Source organism: Notamacropus eugenii, chromosome 2 (genome assembly GCF_028372415.1).
Source record: "Notamacropus eugenii isolate mMacEug1 chromosome 2, mMacEug1.pri_v2, whole genome shotgun sequence".
NCBI lineage: Eukaryota > Metazoa > Chordata > Mammalia > Diprotodontia > Macropodidae > Notamacropus > Notamacropus eugenii.
Window position 1 is genome coordinate 485,340,560 of NC_092873.1, and position 14,227 is coordinate 485,354,786.

A 14,227-nucleotide genomic window follows, 5' to 3' on the forward strand; every position below is an offset into this window, starting at 1 on the left:
AGAAAGGATCACAGGAAAATATGTCAATTATGATGGGCAGTACTGTCTCATAAAGCAGAGAAACAGTGAAGGGGGGGTAAAACAAGTTTACAGAAAAGCTTGGCAAGAGATTCAGCTAAGCAAAGTTATCTCAAAGGAATTTAAGGATAAAAATCAGAGGATAATGATAAAAATGAAAAATAAATGTAACAATTACTATAACTAAATGTTTTCACAACCAAGGACAATGCAATTTCCACATTAGAACCTGAACATCACAGCCCTAGATATGTTTATTGGAAGGTTGAAATGGCACTAATGAGAATGTTGGGAAAAGATTGAGCCAAGCATACCCAGAGAGATGTGTACTAGAGGAAACTGTAAAATCACTGGGGGACTGATATTCAAGGTATCTGAAGGAAAGTAACGTATCTAAAGTATAGGAAAAATATGGGACTTTGTTAATATCAAGGAAAAGAGAAGAAGGGGTGTGTGGGTGGGAACACTGATTGAGAAAATATCAACAACTACTAACCTCTATGCCTACTCTCCCATCTATAGAAAATCTATACCCAAATCAAGTACCCCCTCAGAGGATATTGGTAAGGAACAAGCATACTTTGACAAACAATATTCAACAATGGACCACACCTTTGCCATTTTGCATGTGACAGGAAAATGTAGAGAATTCAAGATCTCATTTTCTGATTGTAAACAAGCATTTGATTTCTATGGAGCAAAATAACACCTTGAAGGGTCTTTTCCAACAAGGTTTCTCCCATCCATAAATCAAAATAATTCAAGATTTTTTTAATGATATAGCCAGCCTGTTCAATAACCCTCTAATTATAAACATCAGAGAAGACATAAACTAGAGAAATGTATGTTCTCCAAAGGAATTCAGCACTATTATGAAGAAACCTAAGGCAGAGTCCAAGTTCAAAAGAGATTTTCTGTGAATGATATGGCACTCCAGATCCTCCTATTTGCAGATAATATTGTGCCGGTTGCTCTAAGCTCCAGAATATTTCAGAACCTCCTAGGAGAGACATGCAATTCAACCCCTCTTAACTCTAGTGCTTTCCCTCTGTTAATTATTTCCTATTTGTCCTGTATATAGCTTGTTTGAATATACTTGTTTACTTGTTATCTCCCTCATTAGAGTGTGAACTCCTTGAGACCAGACTGTCTTTTGTCCCTTTTTGCATCCAAAAGATTCCCAGTTGACCTGGGTTTTACTGGCTTCTCCTCTCCTCTCCTCTTCGGTCCTTTTCTCTCCTCCCCTTCTCCTGTCTTTTCCTTCTCTCCTAGCTTTAGAGTGATTATCAATAGTAACTGTTGCTGTTTCCCTCCCAGCCTAATGTCTTTCTTTTTCTTGGTCTCATTAAAGGGGCCATGCCCTGACTACTTCTTAAACAGTCTATTCCTTGGCCTAAAGGGCCCAAGGTCTCTCAGTGCATCCTGGGTCATCTCCAGTCATCCTGATGAATATCTGTCACTGGATTCAGATGGCTCTGGAGGAGAAGTGAGACTGGTGACCTGCACAGCCCTCCCTCACTCAAAATAAAGTCAAGTGCAAGTCATGTCATTATTTCTCTGATGGCATGGTCTTCTTCAGCAATGAAGGACAAGCACAACAAGGACAATCCCCAGAGCTTAGCATGGTGCCTAGAACAGAGTAGGCACTTAACAAATGTTTATTGATTGATTACTCACCAGAAAAGACCAAGTAGTTAACGAATGACTATTATGCACATTATGACATAAAGCTCATACATCTAAGGGGGAGGTGGGATAGGGGAGAGGGAGTCAGGGGGCTCTAGGTGGGAGCGAAATAGACAATAGAGACAGATAAGTTTGGCTCAGGATTGACGAAGGAGGAAAGCAGAGCACACTACCTTTGGTAAATTGCTAAGTTCCTTTAAGGGTCCTAAGATTTCCATGAAAACAAAGGTCCATCTTTTTAGTACCAACATTCTATTGGCATTGTTATATGGCTACAAAACATGGATTACAAAAGTCTCCAAAGAACTAAAAATGAATATCACCCAGACAAGGGGGGTGTGAACAAGACGCAACATACAACCAATAAGGAACTTCAAAGAATAATATTTGTAACAGATGCTATCAAAGAAAGGTATGACGGGAAAACTTCAATGCTTCAGGAGAAAGCAAGTGGACCCTCTGGGACAAACTTATGGGAGAAAAAGGACAAAAGTCAAATGGGATGAATAAGCAGAGATGACCTGCATCATTGAAGAGAACTTCATAATCACTGAGATCGATTTAAGTAAATTTACATCACCTCTATGTGCCAAATGCTGTTGGGACATTCTAAGAAATATCACTACAACAAATTATACCACAATGAGTTGTAATGGCAGGTAATTATTCTAATTCATTTAGTGTTAGCAAAATTACTCCTACTGAATTAAGTATTTAAAGAAGAAAAATTAATGTAAGTTCTTGGAAGAAGGTGGCCTTTTCAGCCTGGAGAAGGAAATCTGTAAAACAATGCAAAATGGTACATTTAATTTGGGTACACTGCTAGAGGGGAGACAGGGAAGAGCTACAAAGAATTCTATGCTTTACAAATTAGGAGAGCAAGGAATAGTTTACCTGTCAGATTTACGGAGAAGGGAAGAATGCATGACCAAACAAGAGATAGAGAACATTATGAAATGCAAAATAGATCATTTTGATTACATTAAATTGAAAAGTTATTGCACAAACAAAGCCAACACAACCAAGATTAAAAGGGAAGCAGAAAGCTGGGAAACAATTTCTACAGCCAGTGTCTCTGATAAAGACATCATTTCTAAAATATATAAAGAACTGAGTCAAATTTATCAGAATATAAGTCATTCCTCAATTGATATATGGATAAAGGATATGAATAGGCAGTTTTCAGATGAAGAAATTGAAGCTATCTATAGTTATATGAAAAAATTCTCTAAATCACTATTGATTAGAGAAATGCAAATCAAAACAACCATGAGGCACTACATCACACCTGTCAGATTGGGTAACATGACATGATCTGATGGGATAAAACCTAGAACTGGAATTTGACTAGAAAAGTAAAACGAATACAAAACAAAACAGGGTAAAGTAAAGCCTGTGTGTCTGTGGCTGGGGATATATGGTGCTAGCTATGGTATATATTAACATTATATTCCCATGCAGGAACTCCTCGTTGAGAGATTAACTCTGTCACTGCAGGGGAGCTCTTTCTCTGCACCTTAGAGCCTTAAGGAGCTTCCTAAAGGAGGGCTGCCAAACTCAGAGAGAAACAAATCTCTGTGGGCTACATGTTGACTTTGAGAACCACAAATTAACATTATGTAACATTTTCATTTGTTTCACTGAACATTCCCTACCAGGAGTCTGACAACTCTGACCTCAAGAACTGAATAGCTAAGTGGCTCGTCCAGGATCACACAGCCAACTCTGATATTCTATTATACTGACTATGTGTATGTAGATTGAGACTGCTCAGGGTACGGTTGATAAAACATAAAGTCACAAAGATCTGAGCTCAAGTGCAGCCTTAAACACTCACTGTGTGACTCTGAGCAAGTCAATGAACTCAGTTTCCTCATCTGTAAAATGGGGGTGATAATAGCACCAACCGCCCAGGGTTGTTGTGAGGATCAAATGACTTAATATTTGTAAAGCACTTTGCAAACGTTAAAGTGTTACATAAGTGCTAGCTATTACTTTTCATATGTCAGAATACATGTCTTCCCAGCTTGAAGTCAAGTTCACAGATCTGTCACCTATCCCGATTCTTATGTGAGAAAATCCAGTAGCCAGTGAAGCGAAGCATGGTGGCTAACATTTGGCTCACTAGTAACAAAGGAAGATCGAAAACCAGTGTCCTCATAGGAGCACACTCAGAGCACCTGCACAAAAAGAGTCCAGGAAATAGGTTCCAAGCCACAGCACAAAAACACATGAGGCGGCAACGACGGAGGACTTTAATTATCTGGGCACATATTTGGAACCTCTTTCTACCAACATCTGGGCAGCCAATAATCTCTTGAGCTGACAATAATAATTTGCTCAGTCAGTGAACAGGCATGTATTAAGCAGCTATTATGTACCAGGTACTGTGCTAACCACAGACATACAAAAAAAGGCAAAGATAGTACAACCCCTGCTCTCCAGGAGCTCAAAGTCTAATGGGAGAGACAAGGTGAAAACAACCATGTATGTACAAACAAGACATGTGCAAGATAAAATGGATATGACAAAGAGAAAGTGCTGGCATTAAGAAAGAGCAGGAAAGGTTCCTGTAGAACGTAGACTTTTAGCTAGGACTTGCAGGAAGCCAGGAGGAAGAGATAATGAGGGAGAGGATCCAGACAAGAGGGACAGATAATGCCCAGAGTGGAGAAATAGAAGAGGGTCTTGTGCAAGAATAACAAGGAGTCCAGTGTTAGTGGATTGGAAAGGCAGGACAGGGACAAAAAGCTTTGAATGCCAAATAGAGGACTTTATATTTGAACCTGGATTAAATTAGGAGGTAGGGGTGGGGACCTGGTATGGAACATGATCAGATCTGAGTTTTAGGAAGATTAATTCGATAGCTGAGTGGAAGACAGACAATAGTACAGAAAGCTGAGGCAGGGAAACAACCAGGTAGCTATCGCAATAGTCCATGCTCGAAGTGATAAAAGTATGGACAAAGATGGCAGCAGTTTCAAAGGAGAGAAAACGTCATATATGAGAGATGTTAAGAATCAACAGGACTTGACAACAGATTGGATAGTAAGGGTAAGAGAAGGTAAGTAGTCAAGGATGACACATAGGTTGGGAGAGCCTGGGTGACTGGGAAGATGATGGTACCTTCAATGAAAAAAGGAAAGTAAAGAGGAAAGGGCTGGGAGGAAAAGAAAGTGAGTTCAGTTTTGGACATGGTGAGTTTAAAATGTCTATGAGACAATGAATATGAGATGTTCAATAGGCAGTTGGAGATGTAAGAGTAGAAAAGAGAGGTTAGAGCTGGATAAGCAGATCTGAGAATCACTAGCAAAGAGACGATAATTTAATCCATGGGAACACATGAGATCACCAAGTGAAACAGAATAGAGGGAGAGTGAAGAGGATCCAGGACAGAGCCTGAGCACTGGAGGAGGGAATGTTACCCACAGTTAGGGGGTATGGTCTGGATGAAGATCTTCAGAATGTGAAAGAAGCAGCAAAAGTAATTGTCTTCTGGATCTGATTGTCACCAAAAGCAAGGAACTTGTCAGGTTGCAAGTGATGGGAACTTTGTAAGTCAAGAATCATTTATTAAGCACCTACTACGTACTTAAGGTTCTACCAAGCATCGTACCAAGCACTAGGTACAGGTATCTGCCCTCAAGGATATTATTTCGGGTGGGGCACAATTTATGTACAAGAAAATAAATACAAAATATATTGTTGTTGTTGTTACACTATAAATACAAAATAATTTGGGGAGCATAAACAGGCAGATGTGGAGAACCTGCGGCCTTGAGGCCACACATGGCAGACCTGTTGGGTAAAATTTGGATTCCGTCAAAAGGCCAAACTTAAGTCAAAAGGTTCCTCACCCCTGAGCTAGGGGAATCAGGAAAAGCCTCATGTAAGTGGTAACATTGGCTGAGTTTGGCAGGGAGCTAGTCAGTCTAAAAGGCAGATGTGGTGAAGAAATAAATTCCAGACACTAGGGCAAAGGTACTCAAGTGTAAAAGCGGAGAAATGAGAGATGAAATGTTGAGCATAAGGAACAATAAGCACACCAATTTGGCTGAACCATAGAGGGCATGAAGAGGAGTAATATGCAAAAATCCTGGAAAGAATGGCCTCAGTACAGGCTTTGTGTGTCAAGGACCTCTTGGACTTCTCTGGCAATCTAATGAACTATGGACCCCTTTTCGGAAAAACATGTCTTTAAATGTGAATAAAATACAGAAGATTACAAAAGAAATCAATTATACTGAAATACATTAACAGATTTTTTCTTATAACAAGTTCGAAGACTCCAGGTTAAGAATCCCTGCTTTAGTCAGTTTATGAAGGGCTTTAAATGGCAAACAGGAGAGATTATATTTGATCCTAGGGTCAACAGAGAGTCACAGGAGCTCTCTTAGAGGGTGACATAGTCAACCCGATCTTTTAAAATGAGGCAGAAAACCCAACTGAGAGGCTATTTCAATAATTCAAGCAAGGGGTGATAAGGGTCTGAATTAGATCGGTAAAGACTAAGTGGAGACAAGGGGATGCTGAAAGAGGTGTGATAGAGGTGAGACTGACAATACTTGACCAGTGCTTACACAAGGGAAAAGTGAGGGAGAGCGAAGTCCAGGGAAAGGGATAACTCCTCAAAGTCTGTGATAGAAAAAGGAAAGAAAAGTTGGCTATAGTCCAATATACTTTAAATATTAGGAGAGCACATTTCAAAGAATTAAAGGGAAAAGTTAAGTAGCATCCCACAGACAACAATTCTATAGGGGAAGTCAGAACTAGAAGGAATGGACAGCACTCCACATACACCTCTAAAGACACAAAAAGAAACCAATCTGATGAGGAGGAAAAGAGGGAGTTACCAAAGGAACCAGTGTGGATTCACAAGGAATTCATCAAGCAACTCAGATTTTTTAAAGACATCTACAAAAAAAAGTGAAAGGAAGAAAAAAATTAAACCAGGTAAATTTTAAAACACAGTAAAAGGATAGTTTCAAGAGCTCACAACGATGAAGGCCAGAGAGAAAATATAAGAACAAAAAGAAGTGTTTACATTAAAGAAAAGAGAAAGATCAAAGAACAAAGAGGATCCCAGACCAGGATGGTTAATATAAAGACAAAGGAGGACTGAGTAAAGACTATGCTACTTCTTTCTACACTGTTATTTTCCCCCCTCTAAGAATGAAGTTTGCACTGGAAAGAACACAACAAATAACCGAGGGTGGATCCTAAGAATAAGTAAAGTGAAAATATCATAAGAGTACTGTTTTTCTTTATTGAACTCAAGTTACCTGAACTATTACATCCTTGGGTACTGAAAGAACTAGGACATGTGACTGTTAAGCTACTGCCAAAGATCTCTGACAGATCAGATCATAGAGAACAGATGAGATTTCACAGGACTGAAGAAAATGGTATATAATTTTTGATTAGATTTGAAGGCTTTTTTCTCTTGTTCCTCTTCCTTTTTTAGAAAAATTCTATTCATTATTACGTATGAAGGGGAGAGGGGTTCTAGGAGGGGACAATAGAAGATGGGAAGGAATATAGGTGAAGTAAAAATAAAAATAGCAATAGAAATTACTTTTTAAAGAGTAAATATTCCAATTTTCATTTAAAAGGGTCTACAAATTAGACTAACATTTTTTTTTTACTTTGGTTCCTAGAAAAATTCTCAAATATACTAGCAAAAGAATGATTGATAAAAATCTAGGGGGAAAAAAGATCACAAAGAACCAGCATGCCTTTATCAAGAACAGAAAATATCAAACTGATTTTACTTTCTTTTTTGACAAGGTTTCTAAATTAGCAGATCATAGGAATGCTACAGGTACAATTTGCCTAGATTTTAGCAAAGTACTTCAATTCTTCTAGAAAAGGTGGAAATATATACTCTATTCTCTTTAACACTTTCGACGATGACTTAAATAAAGGTAAAACTGTATGCTCAGCAAATCCAAAGATGGCAAAAAGCTAGGAAGAAAAATTAACACAATGAATGACACAGTTAACATTTTAAAAGACTGTGAAAGGCTAGAATATCAGGCTAAAGTGAACAGGATAAAAGTTTAATAGATAAAAATGTAAAGTTTTAGACTTAGTTTCAAAAAATCAACTTCACTGGAAGGATTAGAAAAGCCTAATGCAGGAAGTCCCATTTGGAAACTTGGAAGTCGACCCTGTAAGAGGCAGAGGTGAGGAAGGAGAGAATCTAGACATGAGAGCAGTCTATGGAAAGACATGGATGTATGAAACATCATGTGGGTGAGGGACTGCAAGAAGGCTCAAGAAATACACACCCTATTAAAAAAAAACAAAGAATCCTAACCACAGAAATACTCAAACTGTAGGAAAAACTATTAGATAAAACTTTGGATCAGGAAAATAAAGAGAAATTAGAGGTTCTCCAGTAATTACAGAGTATTTAGACAAATCTATAACAAAGTTGTAAAAGCTTGCACACTGGGGCTGGGCCAAATCCAACCCATCTTAAATACTGTCTTCCAGGAAACCTAGATTGAGTGGAGGGGGAGAGGGAAGGGGAATCACAAATTACATGTGGCTCTCTAGGTCTTCAAGTGTAGCCCTTTGAATGAATCTAAACTTCCTAGAACAAACCCTCTTCTGTAAAATTTGGACTCAGTCGAAAGGCCGCACCCAAGGACCTAGAAGGCCACATGTGGCCTCAAGGCTGCAGACTCCCTACTTCTGACCTACATGATTAGAGGAAATACTTTTTTCTCCCATCAATCATTAACTGACAGTACTGCTTTAAAAGAATTTTCTTTACTTACCACCACTAGATCCCTACCCCACTCATGCAATAATATGAAAAGAAAAAGGAAATACAATAACCACTTAAAAGCCTTTCCAGGGGCCTGCTGCAGGGTTTCAAGCTTGACAAGACGAAGGAAAGCTTAAGTAAGTAGATGTCTGTGGTCCCTGCTGCTCATGCTCTTCCGGTGTTGGGCTTCTTAGCCAAAAGACACATCATGATATGCGTGTGATGAGTGAGCGCACACACAAATTTTCATACATGTAATCACAAATACACACTTGCATACATGCACACTCACACAGTCACACACACATATATACTCAAGGTCATCCTATTCATCCATACACAAAGTCTTACATATACATATTCATATTAACACATTACATATACTCACACTGAAAAACTCACATATATACACACTCAAACATACTCATACAATCACACCTCACATTCCTACACTCACACATACTCACACGTAGTCACAGACACATACACTCACAAAGTTACACATACACTGTGGCACACACACATATACTCAAACACATATACATACCCACACACACATACTCACATTTACACATCTATACATACTCACACACATAGGCACACTTGTATATGTACTCACACATACTCATATATACATATACTGTCACATACACACTCATATATACATCCATATATATTCACATACACAGTCATACACTCATATAACCACAGTCACCCACACACACACACTCATATATACATGCATACACATATATACTTACATTCTGTCATATATACACATACTCATACATACACTCAGTCACAGTCACAATACACACATACACTCATAAACATATGTACTCACAGTCACATACACAGTCACTAACATACACTTATATACCCACATGAGTCATACACTCATACTCATATATAGTCATACATATAGTCATATACACATACACTCATATGTACTCACACTCAGACACACACATGTACTCATATGCACATACATATTCACACTCATACAAAGTCACACATACATTCTCATATACACAAATTACATGTAGTCACTCATACTACACTCACAAAGTCACACATATCCTCACACAGGCACACATACACACATATACTTACACATAGTCACATTTGTACATACACACATATATTATATGTCACATATTATATATGTACACGCAGTCACATACACACTCATATATACACCCAAATATACTCACCCATGATCATACACTCACTTACACATCCACAGCTACCCATACACATAGTCATGTACACATACATACACTCACACACACATATACTCACATTCAGTCACACATACAGTCACTGACATATATACTCATACACCCACATAAACTCACACTTGTATATTGTCACACATACACACAGTCACACCCATACACTCGTGTGTACTCACACTAAGACACACATACGTACTCATACGTATACACACGCATACATGGTCACACATAGAGTCGTCTACACATACACTCATATACTCACACACAGTCACATACATGTGCATACTCATACTGTCACGCATGCATATACACTTGTACACAGTTACTGACATATACACTCACACATCCACAAACCCACACGTGGTCATACACCCATACTTGTATACAGTCACGCATACACACAGTCAGACATGTACACACACATATGCCGACAGTCACATAGTCACCCATACATATACTCATACACACAGGCACTCACACACAGACACACACACACACATTCTCAAATACACATACTCCCGCTCTCAGACACACTCAGACATACGTGTACACGTATACTTCCACTCATACGCACACGTACTCACACACCCACACCCACGGGCAGGGGCCTCTTGGGGTTCGGGCTGCCCCCCACCCAGACCGGACCTGCCCAGCCTTCCTCCGGTGGAGCTTCTCTCCCGGGGAGGGGGCGCCGTGGCGGGGGGGGAGGTCCCCCACGACGGCCAGGCCTTGGGCCGGACCTCCTCCCCTCCCTCTCGGTCGCGGCCTCCTCTGACACCTGTCACCGCGCGTGGGCGCAGGGTCCGACCCCCGAGCCCCACTCACCCCAGTCCACATCCAGGCTTTGAGAGACCGGCCGGCTCGGGCTGAACGGCGGCTCCATGGCCCCCCGCGGCGGCGGCGGCGCCCCGACACGCACCGCCTTAGCTACACGTCTCCTTCCCCAGAAACTCCGTGACTAATGTCCGGGACGCCGCGAGATACCGACAAAACACTGAACACGGCCGGAGACGGGGGCCGCAAGAGGACAAACTACCTCGTCTCCCGACCGCGAACGCTACGCAATGCAATGCAACTCTGGCTGGGCGCCAGGGACTCCGGCGGGCGGGCCAAGGGGGCGGAGCCTAAGCGCAGAGCCCGGAGGATTCCTCCTCCACCAGCGCCCCCTGGAGGCAGAACACTGCGCGGCGCGCTTCGTGCCTGCGCTTTCCGACTGCCTATCACTGGGTTAAGGGAGATGGCCGGGATGAGTTTGCATGGCCCCTGCCCGGTCCGACCGCGAGCTCCAGGAGCCCAGGGCTGGCCTTTGCTTTTCGGGGTCTCTCTAGGGTCTGGCGCACAGCAGGCCCTCAAAGCAGGGGCGCCCCTACCAAAACCAGCTGGGCTAGTTCGGTTGGAGGTCCCACACTGAGGACAGATTCGATTTCGGGAGAACATGCTTGTCTGCCGTATGAAAGGCTGATCTACCCACGCACATATAAAAATGTATAAAGGAAGTATCCAGTATGGTTACTGTCACCTTACTGAATACCAGCATCTTTCCGGATCGATATTTGCAGCAGGTAGTAAAAAGCAAAGTTGCATCCGCTAAAAATAATACCCTGAAACATGGGGTGCAGAAAGGCTATGAGAAGCTGCTTCCAAAGTAACAAAAATCAATCAATCAATCATCCTTTACGAACGTTCACCTTAAATAAATCTTCTTTTCCTCTCCAGGGTAAAGAAGGACAAGTTTTAGAAAGATTTACTCTTAATAAAACTTGACATGAATTGCATAAAAACTAATTCAAGATATGAGATAGGGTCTTTTAAAAAGCACAATTTGAAACATTAAAAGGCTCTTCAGCTAATACTAAGTGGAAGCTAAGAACAGGAGGCAAAAAACACAAACCTCTCTAGGACCAAGTAGAAATCTGGGAAGATGGGAGGGAGGGTGTAAACTGTTCTCAGAATTCCCCTAAACTCCACGGGGCTAGGTGATTACAGCAAATTACATAGGAAATCAACTTTTGTGATCAGAGCCTGTACTGAATTCTAGAAATCACCTATTTTTAAATGTTTCTCCCTCTGTCTTCATCTTTCTAGAGCCTGATAACAATTTGATATGGAGTTTTAAAGATATTTTAAGTTGTTGCCCTCCCAGTTATACATACAAAAAGTTAGTGAAATACTTTTGAAAAACCCTCCGAGCAGAATACTGGGTCTTGTATGTGGTAATTTAACAACAAAGGTTAATAATTTTTTTGCTAGCCATGATTTTTGTTTTTAATTTTTTATCCATTTTATACTTAAATACAAAATGAACAAAGAAAAAAAATTGTGTACGCAGCAGAACATGAGAGGATTCAATGTAAAACAATAAATTTCCATTTCACAAAAACCTATATAATAAGTCCTACTCATGGTTTTCAAAGCTATCCAGCTTTTCTGTGCTTCCTTCTAGGTTTTCTTTTGTTCTCTGCTGCATATCGTTAATTTTATTTTTCTTCCTCCCTTCCCCCTTGCAATTAACCATGAATATATGTATGTATATGTATACATACATATACACATACACATATATGTATATGTATGTATATAAACATATACATACATATACACATGCACATATATGTAAGACCATGCTATGTATATTTTTGTCACTTCTTTTTCTGAAGATAAATAGCATCTTCCTTCATAGCTCCAAGTCTTCCCATGGTTTTCTAAATCAGGCAGCCCATCATTTCTTATATCACAGTAGTATTCCATCATAATCATCTCCTATCTGAGAGATTATCTATGAAAGTTTTCCCCCAATTGTCTGCTTTCCTTCTAATCTTAGTTACATTGGTTTTATTTATACAAGAAAATTTTAATTTAAAATAATCTAAACTATCCATTTTATACTTTAGCAATGCTCTCACCTTTTAATATAGTTTAAGGTCTGGTACTGCTGAATCTCCTTCCTTTACATTTTTTCCCCTTAGTTTCTTTGAAATTCTTGACCTTTTCTTCCAAATGAATTGTTGTTTTTTCTAACTCAGTAAAATAATTTTTTGGTAATTTAATTGGGATGGCATGTTAGGCAAAATTGTAATTTTTTATTATATTGGCTTTACCTACCCACGAACAATAAATAATTTCTCCAGTTATTTAAATCTGTACAGTCTTTTACCACCTGTTTTGCCTTTTGACATTAAGGATCATGAGGCCTTTCCATCTGATTTGCAGATGAAACCTCTCATATATGTTGTCTTACACAGTTAGAATGTGAGCTTCTTGAGATCAGGGACTTTCTTGCCTTTCTTTTTATATCCCTAAGAACTGACACAATACTTCGCATTTTGTTGTTGTTCAGTCATGTGCAACTCTTTGTGATCCTATTTGGGATTTTCTTCGCAAAGATACTAGAGTGGTTGGCCATTTCCTTCTCTAGCTCTTTACGCATGAGGAAACTGAGGCAAATTGTCTTGCCCAGGGTCAGACAGGTAGTAAGTGTCTGAGGCCAGAGTCGAACTCAGGAAGTTGAGTCTTCCTAACTCCTGACATTCTATCCACTTCACCTCCTGGCTACCCTGCTTTGAACTCAGTGATCACTTAATACTTTTTTATTCATTCATTCATTCTCTGTCAAAAACTATTTTTGCCTCAAGGTACTGCCCAATGAACAAGGCAGCTGGGGTAGTAGAAAGAAGACTAGAACTGAAGTCAGGAAAGTCTTACTAGCTGTGTGACCAGGGGCAAATCATTCCACATCTCTAACCTCTAGTTTCTTCTATAGCTGTAGCACCTGCTTCACAGAGGTAACATTAGAAGAGTCCTTAGAAGTCATGTATTCCAGTCCCTTCACTTTGCAGATAAGGGAACAAAGGTCTGGGTAGAGATGGATTTTTTTTTGCCCATATTATTGGAGGTAGCTGAGTCTCAAGATTAGGTTTTCTATGCAGAAGAAGCTGAAGACATTTTGCCCACCTCCTTATTAATGTCTACCCCTTCACTGATCCTTAACCAATCAAAGCTTATTCCCATCCTTTCACCCTTATCAAGAGGCTTCTTAATTTGTCTTCACTTTCTGCCAAAAGTGTTATTATCTGCATATCTGAGATTAGTGTCTGAGGTCACATTTGAACTCAGCTCTTCCTGACTTCAAGGCCAGAGCTCTATCCATGGCACTACCAATCTGTCCTTATACAAGATACTGATTTAAATTTATAAAATTAAAATCTATTTCCCAAGAAATAAATGCCGAATGAACATAAAGGAAGTTATTCCCTATGTCCAAGAAAAGATAGCTAGCTATACTTGTTTAGAGCTCTTTTAAAATTTCAAAGAATTACATGTAAAACTTTGCTTTTTACAAGAGTAATTTGGTTATGCCTCTGGAAATCAATGAGTACTTATAAACACATAGTTTCAAATGTAGTAGGTGGATTCTGTCAATACAGTCATCAGGCCATAAGTCAGGTGATGCTGCAACAATAACATTTCACAAAGGAAGCCTTCTTTAAAAAACCACACACAAAAACCAAAG

At 39.7% G+C, this 14,227-nt stretch overlaps 1 protein-coding gene across 4 annotated transcripts in view; it reads right to left on the reverse strand.

The window, feature by feature from the left end:
* ATF6 (activating transcription factor 6) overlaps positions 1 to 10,785 on the reverse strand; it is a 206,422-nt gene extending 195,637 nt beyond the window's left edge. For all 4 annotated transcript variants that reach the window (XM_072648817.1, XM_072648816.1, XM_072648819.1 and 1 more), the window contains exon 1: positions 10,543 to 10,785. In XM_072648817.1, coding sequence (XP_072504918.1) covers positions 10,543 to 10,600 — 58 coding nt within the window. In that variant the 5' untranslated portion in view covers positions 10,601 to 10,785. The remainder of the gene's footprint in view (positions 1 to 10,542) is intronic.
* Positions 10,786 to 14,227: the final 3,442 nt, after the last annotated feature.